Raw genomic sequence first — 17,804 nt, 5'->3', positions numbered from 1 at the left:
CATGTTTTCCTCTGGCCTCCGTGTACTGTCATGTTCTGCGGCGAAAGAAACCTGTCTGCGGTAAGACCTCTTTTCTGCCTTTTCCCCCTGCAGTTCTGCCAGCCAAGTGGGTGGCAGCTCTTCAGTGAGAGACATCCCCCAACATTCTTCATTGCGGTACTGACAGACATCAACTCGGAGAGGCATTACTGTGCCTGCTTCACATTCTGGGAGGCTGTGGAGAGTACCCAGGTAATGTGTTGGCCATGACTTATCCAGGCCTAAAGGTGTGTCGGGGCTGAGGGATGGTGGCCCACCTGCTTCAATGCTATGGCACCAGCTTTGGTGGGCTGTCAGTCCACAGGAGTTTCATACCACTCCCTTTCTCCCCCAAACCAACTGCAGAACCGTTTGAAGAATGAGGAGGAGGCGGAGGACGAGGTGGCGGCTCTTATCCATCCCACTCAGCTTTTTGCCCCTAAAAGCTTGGTGCTTGTCTCTAGGTTGGACCATACTGACGTCTTCCGGGTAAGTTGTTTGTCAGGTGGATGTTTTCCTATGAGTTTTCCTATGAGTGGATGCAAAAACTGCAACTCTCACCTCCCAGCAGGGAGTTCATGGCCTCTGGGGGGCTAGCTACCTTCCTTCCTCTCTCCCTGCGGAGGCCAGCAGCACACACTGCAGTTGAAGACTTTTCTACCCCATTCAGTGAAGGCTCCCAAAATGCCCCATGAGCTGTGGGCAAGTTGGGTTAGGTGTATGTTCCGCTGCCACTTGTTTTCTTGTATTCGGGTTTTTAGGTTTTTTATTGTATTAGGGGAATTTTTATTGGGGATTGTATGTGTTGTGACCCACCACGAGCCTTTCGGGAGCGAGGGGCTAGAAATCCAATAATAATAATGATAATAATGATAATAATGATAATAATGATAATAATAAATAATGCCCTGGGAAAGAGTACCTACCAAGCATGGACCATCACTCCCTTGTGAGATGGTGTGTCCTGAGGCCACCCCACAGTTGCTTTCATCATATGGCTAAATTGCTTTATACTTGCTGCTAGATTACACTTTTATCCATTGCTGTTCCTCTATATATTTATGAAACAGCCTAGGGGGTGGGACGTGTCCAGCTATCCAAGTAGGAATAGAGCCAGTCAGGGTGCAGCCAGCTTTGCCCTGATTGGCCCTGCCCTTGCAGCTCCCGCCCTCTGTCCCTGGACTCTAGCCTCTTTGCTCTCAGATGCCTCAGTGCCTGGAGCCAGCAGCACACAAAGGGAGAGGCCCTGGGCAAAGGGCCGTGGTGTAGGGCTTGCTCTCGAGGGCCTCTTGGCCTGCTAGGCTGGGCCTGCTGATGAGGGCCTCCCAGCCTGCTGACTGCTCATTAAGGACTGCTAAGGAGCTGACTGCTAAGGATCTCTGTCTTGGCCTTGCTAACAAGCTGCCTAGCCCCCACCCGCCCCACTTGATCTGGCTGTGAGCAACTGCCCAAGGCCACCTTAAGCTGCCTGGGCAGGGGAGGGGACCCTTTCAAGGCACTTTCTTAGGAACAGGCTTTGAAGCTAGTTAAAATATAAACTCCAAAAAGGGGGAAAATAAGGCTAATTGGAAAAATGACAGTCAGAACAGAAAGCTTTCTCCTGTGGGAGGAAAGCAAGAAGAGGCAGGGGCAGGGCAAGAGCCAAGAAGGTCCTGCTTCTTGTGCAAGACCCAAGCTGGCCTTTAGGTGAGGCAGCGGCTGCCCAGGGAGCCAGAGAGTCTACCATTGCCGCCATAGCAGCTGGAACAGAACTGTCACCCCACCCACTTGTGTCATGGACCCGCCCCCCCTCCCACACACACGCACATTAGGAAATTCTGACTTTGTTTAGCCTAAATCTGCCTTCTGTCAGCCCTTTGTCCATACAAACAGTAATGCTCCCCATGCAGACCATTGCTGCTCAAACTGCCCCTGAGGCGCATTGGTACTACAATTTTCCTTCAGTGGGGCTGAAGTCATCCAGATAGTTAGGTCACGCCTCTGCTCTCTCAGGTAGGGCATATTGTAATGTAAATTTGGACTGCTGCGCCTCCTTGAGTGACCACTGGGTGACCTCTCCAACTCCAGTATCGTTTGCCCTACTGCTTAGGTAGGATGCTCAGAGCCCTGCTCTTTGACAATACTGAAGGAAATTACAAGCAATTGCATTTAAACAGACCTCCATCGGAAGAAATATATTTGACTTTGCAGCCTAGCGATCCTTACCCTCTGGCCCTAGCTTCAATTGAATCGACAGCTATAAAGAGCCAGGCAGCGAGGGGCCAGCTGCCTCTGGGAGCTCCGCAGCTGTAAGAGCGAAGACCCAAAGAGGCTGCTGGGGAGCGGACCGGGGCTCCAGTCCAATATTCCTCCACTGATTTTGAGGCACCAGTTCTGTAATGGGACTCCAGTTTTTCCACGAAGATGACCCAGAAGGCACATGAGGCTGAGAAGAAGCCCGCCCCGAATATGAAAGGTAGAGCCACCCTGCAAACCAAGGGCCCCTCCTTCAACGCAGCCTCAGAACAGCCAGCAAACAAGAAAAGGGAAGAGGAGGAAAGCCCTGCTGTCAATGCCACAGTGTCCTCTGGAGCTCCGGAGGACCCGCCACAGCCTGCTGTGGAACCCCACGAACAGCAGCCTACATGCCCCCCAGTGAGCCCCCATAGCCACCTGCCCAGGGAGAAAAAACCCCTTTCCTCCCTCCGCCCAATCCCGGGAGAGAGTTTGGTTGGTTCCAGGGCTCTGGGGCTGCGGGGACTTTCATTGGGCTGAACCAGGCTGGGCTGGCACAGCCAGAATGGCACTGACCATGCAGCAAGCAAACGTGGCACCTGATCCTTTCACCAGACCACTGTGGCATCCTGGATAGGGAGCCCTACTGGGTTGGGAGATTTGGCCACCTACAGATCCCATATGCAGACAGTATGGGCCCCCAAACCAGTACCTTCCTGCACCCACCACGCCCCCATACGTACAGCCTCCCGGGATCTGGGATGGAGAGTATACCCAGGAACGAGAGATTTTTTGCGAGTTCCTGCTCTGGAAGTGTCTTCAGGCCCTGAAGGCCAGACCCCCTCTACCCATCTGCAGACTCTCGCCATCTGAGGGACCTTTCAAAACAATATTTAGCCCAGGATGGGGTTTTCCGGCCAAGAGGGCCCAAGGAAGGCGGGGCTCCTAGCACAAAGGAGCCTGATAATTTTGACAGCTTGGAGGATGAGGAAGTCCTTTCTAGGAGCAGTAGAGAGCCCATTGAGCCATTGACAACAGCCACAGACAGGGGGGGCCCGCGCCATAGGGACAGGCACCAATCCTCTGGATCAGAAGACCAGCTGCCTGTGGCTGCTCATCTCTTGTCTGAGCAAGAAGAGGGCTGTCTGGAGATGAATAGGTCTCCAAGGACTCCTCCACCAGACTTTGTTTGTTTGTTTGTTTGTTTGTTTGTTTACCGCCGCTCTCAAATGTCTCACGGCGGTTTACAGAATTTATAAAAGCAATAAAATCCCATAAAACCCATTAAAACACAATATCACGGTGGCTCCCCCCGTCCAGCAAAGGTCTATTACTCTCTATTTCAAAGCAAGGGACTTAGTTGGTTTCAGCTAGAGATCCACAGCTGACAACCCCGGACCCGCCCTGGCCTCAACCATATGCCTAGTGGAAGAGTTCCATCTTGCAGGCCCTGCGCAAAGCTGTTCCGGGAGCTCATTCCACCAGGTTGGGTCCAGGGTTGAAAAAGCTCTGGCCCTGGTCGAGGCCAGGCGTATGTCCCGGGGGCCAGGGACAACCAGTAAATTCATACCTGCTGAGCAAAGAGCCCTGCGGGGGGCATAAGCAGATAAGCGGTCCCGCAGATAAGATGGACCCAGGCCACATATAGCCTTAAAGGTTAAAACCAGAACCTTAAACTTGATCTGAAAGCTGACCGGTAACCAGTGCAGATGGCGTAGCTGAATATGGGTCCTCCAGGATGACCGCTTAACTATGTGGTAGGGCTAGCTCTGCTTCTTTAGAGAGGAGTGCACAAAAGCCACTTGGAACCCACATCAGACTTGGTTCACCACAGTGCACAACTCTGCACCCACCTGAACCGTGTTTTTCTACCAGAAGACTGTCATGAACCAGGCAGAAGACACCTCTGTAAAGTCACACTTCCTCGTTTACTTGGATTTTAGTAAAGCTTTTGATAAGGTTCCCCATGATGTTCTGATGGATAAATTGAAGGACTGCAATCTAGATTTTCAGATAGTCAGGTGGATAGGGAATTGGTTAGAGCAGTGGTCCCCAAACCCGCGGGCCTTGGCGCCGGGCCGCAGCTCCCTCTCCCCGCCCCCCCCCCACAGTAAAAAACTTCCCGGGCCGCAAGCTTTCGGCCCGGGAAGCTTCTTACTGTGGGAGGGGGGGAGAGGGAATCAGGGCTGCGCCTGCACATTGCGCATAAGTGCTACACATACTCAATTTCGGCCGCGCATGCGCGGCTTGCGCAGGTGGGCAGTTGCCCTGCCGGTCCCCAGCCTCAAAAAGGTTGGGGACCATTGGGTTAGAGAACCGCATTCAAAGAGTTGTTGTCAATGGTGTTGCATCAGACTGGAGGGAGGTGAGTAGCGGGGTACCTCAGGGCTCGGTGCTCACCCCGGTACTTTTTAACATATTTATTAATGATCTAGATGAGGGGGTGGAGGGACTACTCATCAAGTTTGCAGATGACACCAAATTGGGAGGACTGGCAAATACTCCGGAAGATAGAGACAGAGTTCAACGAGATCTGAACACAATAGAAAAATGAGCAAATGAGAACAAGATGCAATTTAATACAGATAAGTGTAAAGTTCTGCATCTGGGTCAGAAAAATGAAAAGCAAGCCTACTGGATGGGGGATACGCTTCTAGGTAACACTGTTTGTGAACGAGACCTTGGGGCACTTGTGGATTGTAAACTAAACATGAGCAGGCAGTGTGATGCAGCCGTAAAAAAGGTGAATGCCATTTTGGGCCGTATCAACGGGGGCATCACATCAAAATCACAAGATATCATAGTCCCATTGTATACGGCACTGGTCAGACCACACCTGGAGTACTGTGTGCAGTTCTGGAGGCCTCACTTCAAGAAGGACGTCGATAAAATTGAAAGGGTACAGAGGAGAGCGACGAAGATGATCTGGGGCCAAGGGCCCAAGCCCTATGAGGATAGGTTGAGAGACCTGTGAATGTTCAGCCTGGAGAAAAGGAGGTTGAAAGGAGGATGATAGCCCTCTTTAAGTATTTGAAAGATTGTCGCTTGGAGAAGGCCAGGATGCTGTTTACGTTGTCTGCAGAGGAGAGGACACACAGTAATGGGTTTAAACTATAAGTACAACGATATAGACTAGATATTAGGAAAATGTTTTTCACAGAGTAGTTCAGCAGTGGAATAAGCTGCCAAAGGAGGTGGTGAGCTCCCCCTCACTGGCAGTCTTCAAGCAAAGGTTGGATACACACTTTTCTTGGATGCTTTAGGATGTTTAGGGCTGATCCTACGTTGAGCAGGGGGTTGGACTAGATGGCCTGTATGGCCCCTTCCAACTCTATGATTCTATGAACATCATGCTTCGGGCCAGCAAATGGGGGCACAAGTGGTATTCTCTTCAATCTTGCCTGTCAAGGGAAGAGGAATGCGTCGGGAGAGGAAGATAATGGAGGTGAATCACTGGCTGCGTAGTTGGTTTCGGCAGGAGAGATTTGGTTTCTGGGACCATGGGATAGGCTTTCTTGAGGAAGGCCTACTAGCACCTGATGGACTGCACTTATCGAAACTGGGGAAGAATGTGTTTGGCAGGAACCTGGGGAGATTCATCAGGAGAGCTTTAAACTAAAGCCACTAGGGGAAGGAGACGATCAAGCCCAACCGGCAAGGCCAGCTCATAGGGAACCAAAAGTAAAAGGATTCAGATGTCTTTATACTAACGCCCGAAGCATGGGCAATAAAAAGGAAGAGCTGGAACTTCTCATGCTGATGGAAAGGTATGATCTAGTAGGCATCACAGAAACTTGGTGGAATGATTCTCATGACTGGAATGTAATGATGGATGGATATGAACTGTTCAGAAAAAACAGAATAGATCGAAGAGGTGGAGGAGTGGCACTGTATGTGAGGAAAGGGCTTACCTGTCAGGAAATTCTAGTGAAGGAGAGCATATCTACAGTGGAAAGCATCTGGGTGAAAATAAGCGAGGGGAAAACAAACAGTGTGGTGGTTGGTGTCTGCTACCGACCGCCTGACCAACGAGAGGATGTGGATGCTGCACTTTGTGAGCAGCTGGAGAAAATATCCAAGCGGCAGGACCTTGTCATCATGGGTGACTTCAATTTCCCAGATGTGTGCTGGGAAACAAACTCTGCGAAGCGTCCTCAGTCATGCAAGTTTCTGACCTGCCTGGCTGACAATTTCATTTATCAAATGGTAGATGAACCCACAAGAGGTTCAGCCATACTGGACTTAATACTGACCAACAGGCAAGAGTTGGTGGATGAGGTGAAGGAGGTGGGGACTCTAGGGGGAAGTGACCATGTCCTCATAGCATTCCTTTTGAGATGGGGAGCCAAGGAAGCTTGTAGCCAGAGGCGGATGTTGGATTTTCGTAGGGCAAACTTTAATAAACTCAGAGACATGATGAGTGTCATACCATGGACGAGAATGCTGGAAGGGAAGGGAGCATGTGAAGGGTGGGGGCTACTCAAACAAGAGCTCTTGCATGCTCAATCAATGACTATCCCAGAAAGACGAAAACACTGCAGGAGCTCTAAGAAGCCTATTTGGATGAACAGAGAACTTCAAGAGGAACTAAGAAAGAATAGGAAAATGTTCAGGAAATGGAGGGAAGGACAGAGCTCTAAAGAAGAGTACCTACAGGTTACTAGGCACTATAGATCAATCATCTGAAAGGCCAAAGCTGAGAGTGAGCTAAGATTGGCCAGGGAAGCCCATTGTAACAAGAAAAGATTTTTTCAGTTATGTGAGGAGCAAACGTAAAGTTAAAGGAGGCAATAGACCCACTGTTGGGTGTGGATGGACAAACTCTAACGAAAGATGCAGAGAAAGCAGAAAGGCTTAGTGCCTATTTTACATCTGTTTTTTCCCACAGGTCAAAAGGGTTTAGGCACATCTAGAGATGGCAGTAGCCAAAGGATAGTGTCTGGGTGGCAGGTTAACATGGATAGAGAGGTTGTCGAGAGGCATTTAGCTGCACTGGATGAGTTCAAATCCCCTGGTCCGGATGAAATGCACCCGAGAGTACTCAAAGAACTTTCCAGAGAACTTGCACAGCCCTTGTCCATCATCTTCGGAACCTCTTTAAGGACTGGAGATGTCCCGGAGGACTGGAAAAGAGCAAACGTTATTCCGATCTTCAAAAAAGGGAGGAAGGATGACCCAGGAAATTACAGACCAGTGAGTCTGACCTCTGTTGTGGGGAAGATAATGGAGCTGATATTAAAGGGAGCGATCTGCAAACATCTGGAGGACAATTTGGTGATCGAAGGAAGTCAGCATGGATTTGTCTCCAACAGGTCCTGCCAGACCAACCTAGTTTCTTTTTTTGACCAAGTAACAGGTTTGCTGGATTGGGGAAATTCGGTTGATGTCATTTACTTGGATTTTACGCTTCTAGGTAGCACTGTGTGTGAACGAGACCTTGGGGTACTTGTGGATTGTAAACTAAACATGAGCAGGCAGTGTGATGCAGCAGTAAAAAAGGCAAATGCCATTTTGGGCTGTATCAAACGAGGTATCACATCAAAATCACAAGATGTCATAGTCCCATTGTATAGGGCACTGGTCAGACCACACCTGGAGTACTGTGTGCAGTTCTGGAGGCCTCACTTCAAGAAGGACGTAGATAAAATTGAAAGGGTACAGAGGAGAGTGACGAAGATGATCTGGGGCCAAGGGACCAAGCCCTATGAAGATAGGTTGAGGGATTTGGGAATGTTCAGCCTGGAGAAAAGGAGGTTGAGAGGGGACATGATAGCCCTCTTTAAGTATTTGAAAGGTTGTCACTTGGAGGAGGGCAGGATGCTGTTTCTGCTGGCTGCAGAGGAGAGGACACGCAGTAATGGGTTTAAACTTCAAGTACAACGATATAGGCTAGATATCAGGAAAAAGTTTTTCACAGACAGAGTAATTCAGCAGTGGAATAGGCTGCCTAAGGAGGTGGTGAGCTCCCCCTCAGTGGCAGTCTTCAAGCAAAGGTTGGATACACACTTTTCTTGGATGCTTTTAGGATGCTTAGGGCTAATCCTGTGTTGAGCAGGGGGTTGGACTAGATGGCCTGTATGGCCCCTTCCAACTCTATGATTCTATGATTCAGATGACCATCCACCAGATGGATTTACAATCACACCTGGAAAGCCTTCTACACCTGGGCTGTCAGGACGCACATCAATCATCTGCGCCCCACCACTAACGAGGTCATGGCATTCCTCTTTGAGGGCAAGAAACTTGGCTTCTGGGTGCCAACCATAAAATGCCAGTTGGCTGCCATCTATGCTGTTCTAGGCCCACTCTCTTTCTCAAAATCAACACATCCCGAGGGGCGGCAAGCAATTGGATCCACCGGTACAACACCGTTTTCCCGCATGAAGTCTCCCTATAGTGCTATGGGCACTCATTAAACCTCCATTTGAACCCCTCAAGCAGGCTGAGCTGAATATCCTTTCCCGGAAGGTGGCCTTCCTAGTGGCTTTAACATCTGCCAGATAAGTATCTGGTGGTGCTGTCCTCAAGGAAGGAGCTCTGTTCTTTCACGAAGGACACAGTCATCCTGCGAACAGACCCCAGCTTCATACCCAAGGTCAGTTCTTGCTTCCACGTGGAGCAACCAGCTGTCCTGCCAGCTTCCTGCCCCAAGCCATGCACTCCGGACGAGCGGGCGCGGCACAAATTGGACGTCCACAGAGCATTTCAAATCTACCTTTGCAGAACAGCACCATTCCATTGCTCTGATACACTATTAGTTTCTCATGGATGTCAGAACATAGGCAAGAAAGTTTCGCCCATGACCCTGGCCTTCTGAGTCAGGCAGTGTATCACCAAGGCATACAAGGCCCAGGGGAAAGTTAGAATCATAGAATCATAGAGTTGGAAGGGGCCATACAGGCCATCTAGTCCAACCCATTGTTCAACACGGGATCAGCCCAAAGCATCCAAGAAAAGTGTGTATCCAACCTTTGCTTGAAGACTGCCAGGGAGGGGGAGCTTACCACCTCCTCGAATGGCAGCTTAGCACATGGATGCATTCTTCGGGAATTATTGGCCCAGAACAAATTGGTTTTTCCAAGGGAAAATCCACTTTAGATCATTGTTTGCTTTTAGCTTCTTTAGCCACAAAATACATGAGTCTCGGAACAAAAAAACTATTCGTTGCATTCATGGATCTGAAAAATGCCTTTGACTCAGTCCCAAGAGAGGCCCTTTGGGAAAAACTGAAGCATCTTAATATTGACCCACGCTTACTGTTTCTACTCAGGAAACTCCATACTGGCACTGCATGTCAAGTTAAATATTCTGCTCAGGGCCACTTAACTGCCAAAGTGCCTGTTACGAAAGGAGTGAAACAAGGCTGTGTTCTTGCCCCACATCTTTTAAATTTGTATTTGTCTGACTTGGTCCAGAATTTTGATCAGATCAATGGGCACCCTCCAAAGGCTGGCTCCCGTGCAATACCCCTGTTATTATATGCAGATGACACAGCCATCCTCTCGTACTCAAGAGTTGGTCTTATAAGATTTCTTAAGTGTTTTTACTCATATTGTCAGCGCAACTCTTTACTGATAATTTTCTCGAAATCTAAAATTCTACTTTTTCCTAAGAGTTGGACTCCAAGGAAATGGATGTTGGGTAGCAAGACAATTGACCAAGTAAAAAATTTTAGTTACTTAGGCATTACATTCAATTATAACCTTAAATGGTCTACCCACCGGGACCGGTTTTTGAATTTAGCTAAGTGTTCCTCAGCTCAAATTAAACGTTTTTATTTTTTGGAAGGCAACCAATTTGTACCAGCGGCCATAAGAATCTTTAATGCTAAAACTTTATCCCAGTTGTTTTATGGTATTCCAATTTGTGTTCTCCTGCTGCTCTGGGGATTCGATTACATCGAGGGGAAATTGTTAATTATTTTTATAATCTTACTAGTCCAGCCCTTCATAGAGTTTTCATGCTGGCAAGAATGAGTTGTCTTCCCTCAAGCGTCCTTGCAGGAAGATACCAGCATGTCCCAAGGAGGGAAAGATTGTGTCCGTGTTCTGCGAACTGTCCTGATTCAACCTCACATATTATTTTAGATTGTGAACTTCATGTGAGTCTTCGCAGAAAACTTCTGGATCCTCTACTTTGTCCCAGAGGTCTAGTAAATGATGAAGCTACACTCCAGTTTCTGCTTAATGATCTTTCTGCAGAGACTACATTGTGTATAGCTGAATTTTTAATGGCTGTTTATCGAGCTAGAATTAAAATGTTTATATATGTCTATATATAAAGGTTGGCTCTTACTCCCTAGCCAATGTCGGGATATGGGGCACAGCCCTCAAGGGTGCGGATGGGGTAGCCCTTGTGGGGAGAATCTCCCAGTGGCAGGCCCTGATATGATGGGTCCTGTAGGAAGCTCTTCTGCCCCCAGTGTTATTTAAAATCTATAGCACCTCCTTGCCCAGTTGGTCTGGAGTTTCAGGCTAAGTTGCCACCAGTATGCTGATGATGCCTAGCTATTCTGCAGCTGGGTGGGCATCCGTTGACACCCCTGGACACTCTGGATAGATGTCTGGAGGCCATGGTGGATTGGCTCAAGCACAGTTGGCTGAGGTTGAATCCAGCTAAGACGGAGGACCTTTGGGTGGGCCACCATGCCGAGGGTAGTGTCGTGAAACTGCTGACTCTAGATGGGATTAAATTAACACCTTTGGCCTCGATCCGAAGCCTGGGCATGATCCTGGATGCTCCCTTGTCTATGGAGGTCCTGGTCACTAAAAGTTGCATGCCTGGCACTTTACATCTTGCCAGCATGGTGTAGTAGTTAAGAGCAGCAGCTTCTAATCTGGTAAACCAGGTTCCCTGCTCCTCCACATGCAGCCAGCTGGATGACCTTGGGCTAGTCATAGCCCTTATAGTGCTGGTCTCACGAAGCAGTTTCTTTCAGAGCTTTCTCAGCTTCACCTGCATCGCAGGCTATCTGTTTTGGGGAGAGGAAGGGAGGGAGATTGTAAGCCGCTTTGAGACTTTTTAGGGTAGTGAAAAGCGGGGTATAAAAAACAACTCTTCTTACCTCTCAACGCCTGACCTAGCCACTGCAATCCATGCAACAGTCACCTCCAGATTAGACTTCCGTAACTTGCTCTATCCAGAGCTACCATTGAGGCTGCTCCAGAAACTCCAGCTGGTTCAGAATGCAGCAGTTTGGGTCCTTATGAGGGCCTCATGGAGCCCCCATATGACACCTGAATTCTTCAAACTGTCCTGGCTCTAGATTAGAGACTGAATCAGGTTCATGGGTTTGATCCTTAAATTCAAAGCCCTAAATGGTCTGGAACCTTTGTATCTACAGGACCATCTCTCCCCATATGTCCCCCAAAGAGCATTAAGATTGAGTAGCCAGAGCCTACTCAGGTTACGGCTCCAAAGAAGTGAAATTGGCCGTGGCCAGTCGAACACTCCTCTGGGTGAGATCAGGACCTTCCAGGACCTTAAACTGTAAGAAGGGGCTCTTATGCCAGGCCTGCGGGTGAGGCCAGGAAAGAAGATCTATTGATTCTGGCCTACGACCTGAAAAGTTGATCTGAAAATCCAACCATCAAAAAAGGAAAATCTTCTCAGCATGTTTACACCCTTGGGATATAAATGTAATTGTAGGTCAGGAATTTTCAAAACTTTATGTAACCCGACCTGAGCCTCATGGGAGGGCGGTATATAAATACAGAAATAAATAAATATAAATAGATAAAATAAAAATAAATCATGTATATGTAATATATACATTATATTGGATTGTTTTTAAGACTTGTTATCCTCTCTGAGCTGCATTGGGAAGGGCAGGTTATAAAAATAAAATTGTTGTTATTCTCCAGTATCACCTAGCTGTTCCAGGAAGTGTCTCAATCCCGGTATCCAACCTGTCCCCTTTGGCAGCAGCCTTTGTCAGTGGCTGCTTGCAGGACAAGGTCATTGGCCATGGGACTGAGATCCTGCTGGCTCAGTCCTCTCCTTGCGAGAGGCTGCCATTCAGCTTTTGTGCCTCCAGCTTCAACTGGCGGCTGGCGGCTGATTCCACCTGCTAAGCCATTTGTCTGTCTTCATCTGCAGAACTGCCTGGGGTTGATTTATACGATCTACGTGGACGGTTTGGGCACTTCCTTGGAGACCGTCATTGGGAACCTCTTGACTTGCACCATTCCCATCACAGGGGGTACCCAGGTGGGTTTGACCTACTGTCCCATCATTTGTGTCTGTTGCATTTCAGCCTTTAACACAGAGACAATCAGGACAACAGAGGCCTTGTCATGCTCTGCTATAGAGAGCCTCACTTCCACCATGACTCTTCAGGGCCATGTCCTTGTTTTTCCTGGAGTCCTTGGAACTGGAAAGAGCTGAGCAGGGGCCAGCTGACAGGGAGCTGTGGAGACCAATGAGAGCATGCTTACATGTTTGTTTGGTTGTAGGCTTGCTTAGCCTAGGATGTAGCCAGCCTGGCCCTTTGGCAGGATTGCATACTGCAGCCGATACATTTGACAGTGAGAATCTCGGCTGGCAAAATGATGTTGTCTTTCCGAATGCTTTGTGTAACCGTTCCACAGGCAGGGAGGCAGGCAGTACTGGTCTGCCAGCTTGGCATGTTCTCAGGAGACAGCGGCACCCGGGGGGAAGGGTGTAGTTAGAATTGGTCCAGCTGGGGGCTCTGCTGTGCAGGCAGGTATGTCTCCCCCTTCTTGTCCTGCTGCTGTGTCTCAAGGCCTCCCCTCCCTTGCTGTTAGCTTGCAGCATTCTGCTTCTTGGTGTGCTTGTCTTTCTTTGTTGCTCAGCCCTCTCTTCTCTCACCACAGTGGGCAGGTAGGTCAGCCAGCCAGCTGGCTGTACGCAGGTGGGGGTTCTGCTGTGCTTTGTGGCAGGCAGAGTTCATCCTGCTTCCCTCATTCTGCTGCTGTGCTTCAAGGCCTCCCCTCCAGTGCTGTTGGCTTGTGGAATTCTGCTCCTCAGTGTGCTTGGCTTTCCTCCTTTGCTTGGCCCTCTGTCCATGTGCCGCCCTGTGGTGTTTCTAATGGACTGTGTGGTTTCTGTCTGTCTGTCTGTCTCTCTCTCTCAGCCTGGCACAGAGGATGAAGGAGCGGTATGCACCTATTTTCTCTCCTGGGGGCTTTCCCTCCTTTGGGAGGAGGCTTGGGGGTTGAGAGGCCTTCAGAGTGCCCCTCCTGAGAGAAGGCAGCCCGCAGCGCTCTGCTCCCCATGACATAAATAGCATTAGGGGGCAAAGCAAAGCATCCAGCAGAGGGACTGGGGGGGGGGGTCTGCAGCAGGGTGCTTGTCTCCTCCCATATGCCGCCCTTCGGTAACAAGGGAAGGGGCCACAGAGAGTCCACCTCTCTCTGCAGAGACTCTGAGGGTGTGGGGTTGTGTCATTCCTAAATGCTAGCGTCACAGGATCCATTTGCCAACAGCAGGGCCATGCAAGCAACAGGGAGCCTTGAAGGCAGGGCTCCTATCTGGGTGGGTGAGGGAGGGTGTTGTGCCTTCCTGCAGGAGTGTTCTCGCGGTGGGGAGGTGGGGTGGGGGAGCCAGCAACAAGCTCTCCACTGCCTGTGCCCAGCTGAGTCTTGTCTGCGGGTTTGTCCTTTGTCTCTTGCAGAGGACCATCTCTCTTGGGGCAGGAGACAGGCAAGTGATCCAGACTCCCATCACTGACTCTTTACCGGTCAGCAACTGCAGCGTGGCTCTTCTCTTCCGACAACTGGGTGAGAGCTGGTCTGGGACAGGCCCTTCCTTAACCCCTACCCTCTCTGGGAGTACCCAAGATGCCTGTGAGACTTCTGGTGCCTTATTCGGATACCCAGGCTTTGCAGGGGTGGGAGCCCTTCCCTTTTGGGTTGTCAGATATGGTCCCAGCTCTTCTGGACACGTAAAAGGCTCTGGTGGGACATCTGAATCACTTCCTTGAACTCCTTCAGGCAGACCCAGGTGTCAGCCTGGGAGTCATGGAGAAGAGGCCTGGGGGGGGGGGGGTGGCCTTCTCAGTGCTTGTCTTCTGTCCCTGCCCCCTTTCCAGGGATCACCAATGTCCTCTGCCTCTTTTGTGCTGCTCTGACGGAGCACAAGATCCTGTTTCTGTCCAGCAGCTACCAGAGGCTGACTGATGCCTGCCGGGGCCTGCTGGCCCTCATGTTCCCTCTGAAATACAGGTGAGTAGAAGGGATTCCCAGTTGCCCAGGCAGCTGGTATTCCCAGCCCTGCTTGTGGGGCAGAGCCCACCTTCTCCCCTCTCCCCTCTGCCACATAGGGAGCCTAGGTGGGGCTCCTGGGGGGGAATGACATTTTTCTGAATGCAGCCATTCTTCTGGTTTCTGGGTTTCAGCTTCACGTATGTTCCCATCCTGCCGGCTCAGCTCCTAGAGGTCCTCAGCACACCCACCCCTTTCATCATTGGCGTCAGTTCGGCCTTTCAGTCTGAGACACAGGAACTGGTGAGCTCATGTCTGTTAGTCTGTCATACTTCTCTGCTTTGGGAATGGTGAGCCCCTCCCTTTTACTGTCCTTTGTAGACTGAATTAGGCATGGTGTGTTTGGAGACCACGAGCTTCAGGTGTTCAGAAGATAGGGAAGGTGAGTAAACAAAAAGAAGCATGCACAGGATCTGTGCAAGCATCAGGTTGTCCTCCCAACCCTGACTCTGTCTTCATCCTGTAGAAGGTTAAATCAGGAGCGGCCAGTAGCACCAGAACCCGAGTCCCTGCCTTAGTTCTCAGAGCCTGGGAATTCTCCCCATGTGGTCAAGATTCAGTGCTTGGGCAAGGGTCTAGTTCTCCCTAGTTTGCACCCTTCTGAAAAGAGGGCTCCCATCTTGTGTTCTGAGAATGGATCGTTTCCCCTCAGGAGACTGTTTCTCCGTACCTTTCCTTGCCAGGCGTTAACTTGCAGGCAGGCTTCAGTGTGTGAGCAGAGTGCCATCCAGTCGTTGGCATGCCAAGGTTGCCTTTAGATTGGAAGGCATGACTTCACCTCACCTGGCAAAGATAGAAAAATGTCTGGTTGGGCTACCTTTTAGACCTGTGCCTCCATGTACAGTGAGGCATCCACAATCACACCCAAGTTCCTGGCCTGGGACATGGTGACCAGTTGCGTCCCGGACAGGGTAGGCAAGCGCGCTTCCTGGTCTGCCCCCTTCCTACCTAGCCATAGGACCTCCATCTTGGAGTGGTTGAGTTTCAGGTGACTCTGCGAAAACCACCCAGCAACAGCTTCCAAACATCTGGCGAATGGATCTGGGGGAGAGTCCGGTTGGCTGTCCATGAGGAGATAGAGCTGAGCATCATCAGCATACTGATGGCAGCCCAGCCCGAAGCTCTGGACCACTTGAGCCCAAGGACACATTAAGATGTTGAAAACCGTGGGGAAGAGCACTGCACCCTGAGGAACTCCACAAGGGAGCTGACAGGGACGTGATAACTCTTTACCCACTGCCACCTTCTGAGACCGATTTTGGAGGAAGGAGCATAACCAGCTAAGAGCTGTATCCCATATCCCCGTCACAGCAAGGCGGTTGGCCAATAACTCACGGACATCAAATGCGGCCAACAGATTGAGCATAACGAGAATGAGCGAACCACCCCAATCAAGCTGGCTCCAGAGATCATCCACCAGGGTGACCAGCGCCGTCTCCACCCCATGGCCAGAGCGGAAGCCCTGGATCGAGCACTGAAGTTTCCTCCAAGAATGCTAAGAGCTGGTCCCCCGCAGCCCTTTCAACCACCTTATCCAGGAATGCAAGATGTGAAACCAGGCAGTAGTTGGCCGGGTCGTGTGGGTCCAAAGATGTTTTTTTAAGCAGAAGGCAAACCACCACCGCCTTGAGCTTCTCAGGGAAAACCTCGGTCGACAAGGAGAGATTGATAATCTCCGTGAGCTTGGCTGGCGTGCAGGCGACTTTCTCAGTGAACCTTGCCCCAATTGCCCCTCAGTGGGGGACATGCATCCAAGAGGAAGGAGGCACTCCCCCACTGAAAGCCAATTGTAGGTCCTCCCCCGTTTGCCACCACTGCTGTCTTAGGGCACTTTGGAGTGAGAAAAGATGGCAGAAGGTAAAGGAAGGGGGCTTGTGGGCTTGAGCTGGTGCACTCCCAGGCCTCCTGCTTGCAGGGAAGTGAGAAGGAGGCTGGCCTCAAGGGCTGGGAAACACACGGGAACCCTCCTGCCTGCTGCCCATTTCAAACCTCGTTCTTAAAACAGGCTGTGATACTACTGAAAGAAATAAGTTGCCATGCGGTCAAAATGTCTGTTGCTGAAACTACTCTCTATTCCTGACAATCACATGAGCTCCCACAGGATTGAAAACAGAGCTAAAATTAGTAAAATGAATGTCAATAGAAATAAATGTAAAGTTCTGCATTTAGGTAAGAAGAATCGAATGCATCATTATAGGATGGGGGAGACTTGTCTTGGCAGTAGTATGTGTGAAAAGGATCTAGCGGGCTTAGTAGACCATACACTGAACATGAGTCAGTAGTGTGACTCGGTGGCTAGAAAGGCAAGTGGGATTTGGGGCTGTATCAAAAGAAGTATCCTGCCCAGATCACACTGGCTGGTCATATTTATCTATTTTTCTATCTATACCATCAACATTATTAAACAGTGGGAACAGTAAATGTATAATTACAATGTACAGATGGACACATAATTGGTCAGTTCAGGCATTGAATTTCATGGGAGGGAAGGCTCAGGGGCCCAGTGGAAGTTGTTGGTTCTGGTCAATCTCAACCAAATGCCTAGCTGAGGAGCTCCCCTGTGCAGGCCCTGTGGAAGTGCTCTAGGTCCATTAGGGCTCTGATCTCTGGGAGTTTGTTCCACCAGGGTGGGGCCCAGGACGGAGAAAGCTCTGGCCCTGGTTGAGGTCAAGCGAGCATCCTTTGGGCCAGGAATCAAAAAACAGTTGCAGGTGGCAGAGGGGTGTAGGCAGAGAGGGGGTCCCTCAGGTACACTGGGCCCAGCCCACATATAGTAGCCATTGTAGTTGTAGAATGGGCCATATACGGAACCTCCATGTTGTTGCTGTGAGATCCTGGCCGCAGCATTCTGAATCCAGCTGTAGCTTTCAGATCAAGGTTAAATGCAGGCCTACGTAGAGCAAGTTGCAGAAGAATTGCATCCTGCCCTCTTCTAAGTGACAACCTTTCAAATACTTAAAGAGGGCTATCATGTGACTACCTTGCTGGATCACGGGAATGCCGTGGACATAGAATCATAGAATCGTAGAATTGGAAGGGGTCATACAGGCCATGTAGTCCAACCCCCTGCTCAACGCAGGATCAGCCCTAAACATCCTAAAGCATCCAAGAAAAGTGTGTATCCAGCCTTTGCTTGAAGACTGCCAGTGAGGGGGAGTTCACCACCTCCTTAGGCAGCCTATTCCACTGCTGAACTACTATGACTGTGAAAATTTTTTTCCTGATATCTAGCCTATATCGTTGAACTTGAAGTTTAAACCCATTACTGCGTGTCCTCTCCTCTGCAGCCAACAGAAACAGCATCCTGCCCTCCTCCAAGTGACAACCTTTCAAATACTTAAAGAGGGC

At 49.9% G+C, this 17,804-nt stretch overlaps 1 protein-coding gene across 14 annotated transcripts in view; it reads left to right on the top strand.

Annotated features, from left to right (window-relative positions):
* The window catches only part of SBF1 (SET binding factor 1), an 84,112-nt gene that overhangs the window by 31,243 nt on the left and 35,065 nt on the right, over positions 1-17,804 (top strand). For 9 of the 14 annotated variants that reach the window (XM_077340641.1, XM_077340639.1, XM_077340636.1 and 6 more), the window contains 7 exons: positions 94-231; positions 385-507; positions 12,331-12,441; positions 13,328-13,351; positions 13,868-13,973; positions 14,285-14,417; positions 14,591-14,699. In XM_077340641.1, the coding sequence (XP_077196756.1) occupies positions 94-231; positions 385-507; positions 12,331-12,441; positions 13,328-13,351; positions 13,868-13,973; positions 14,285-14,417; positions 14,591-14,699 (744 nt within the window). The remainder of the gene's footprint in view (positions 1-93; positions 232-384; positions 508-12,330; positions 12,442-13,327; positions 13,352-13,867; positions 13,974-14,284; positions 14,418-14,590; positions 14,700-17,804) is intronic. The other 5 variants (XM_077340645.1, XM_077340643.1, XM_077340642.1 and 2 more) reach the window with 1 other exon arrangement.

This window comes from Paroedura picta, chromosome 5 (genome assembly GCF_049243985.1).
Source record: "Paroedura picta isolate Pp20150507F chromosome 5, Ppicta_v3.0, whole genome shotgun sequence".
Lineage (NCBI taxonomy): Eukaryota > Metazoa > Chordata > Lepidosauria > Squamata > Gekkonidae > Paroedura > Paroedura picta.
The sequence above is the reverse complement of the archived record's forward strand: the minus strand, read 5'-3'. Positions and strand labels throughout refer to the sequence as shown.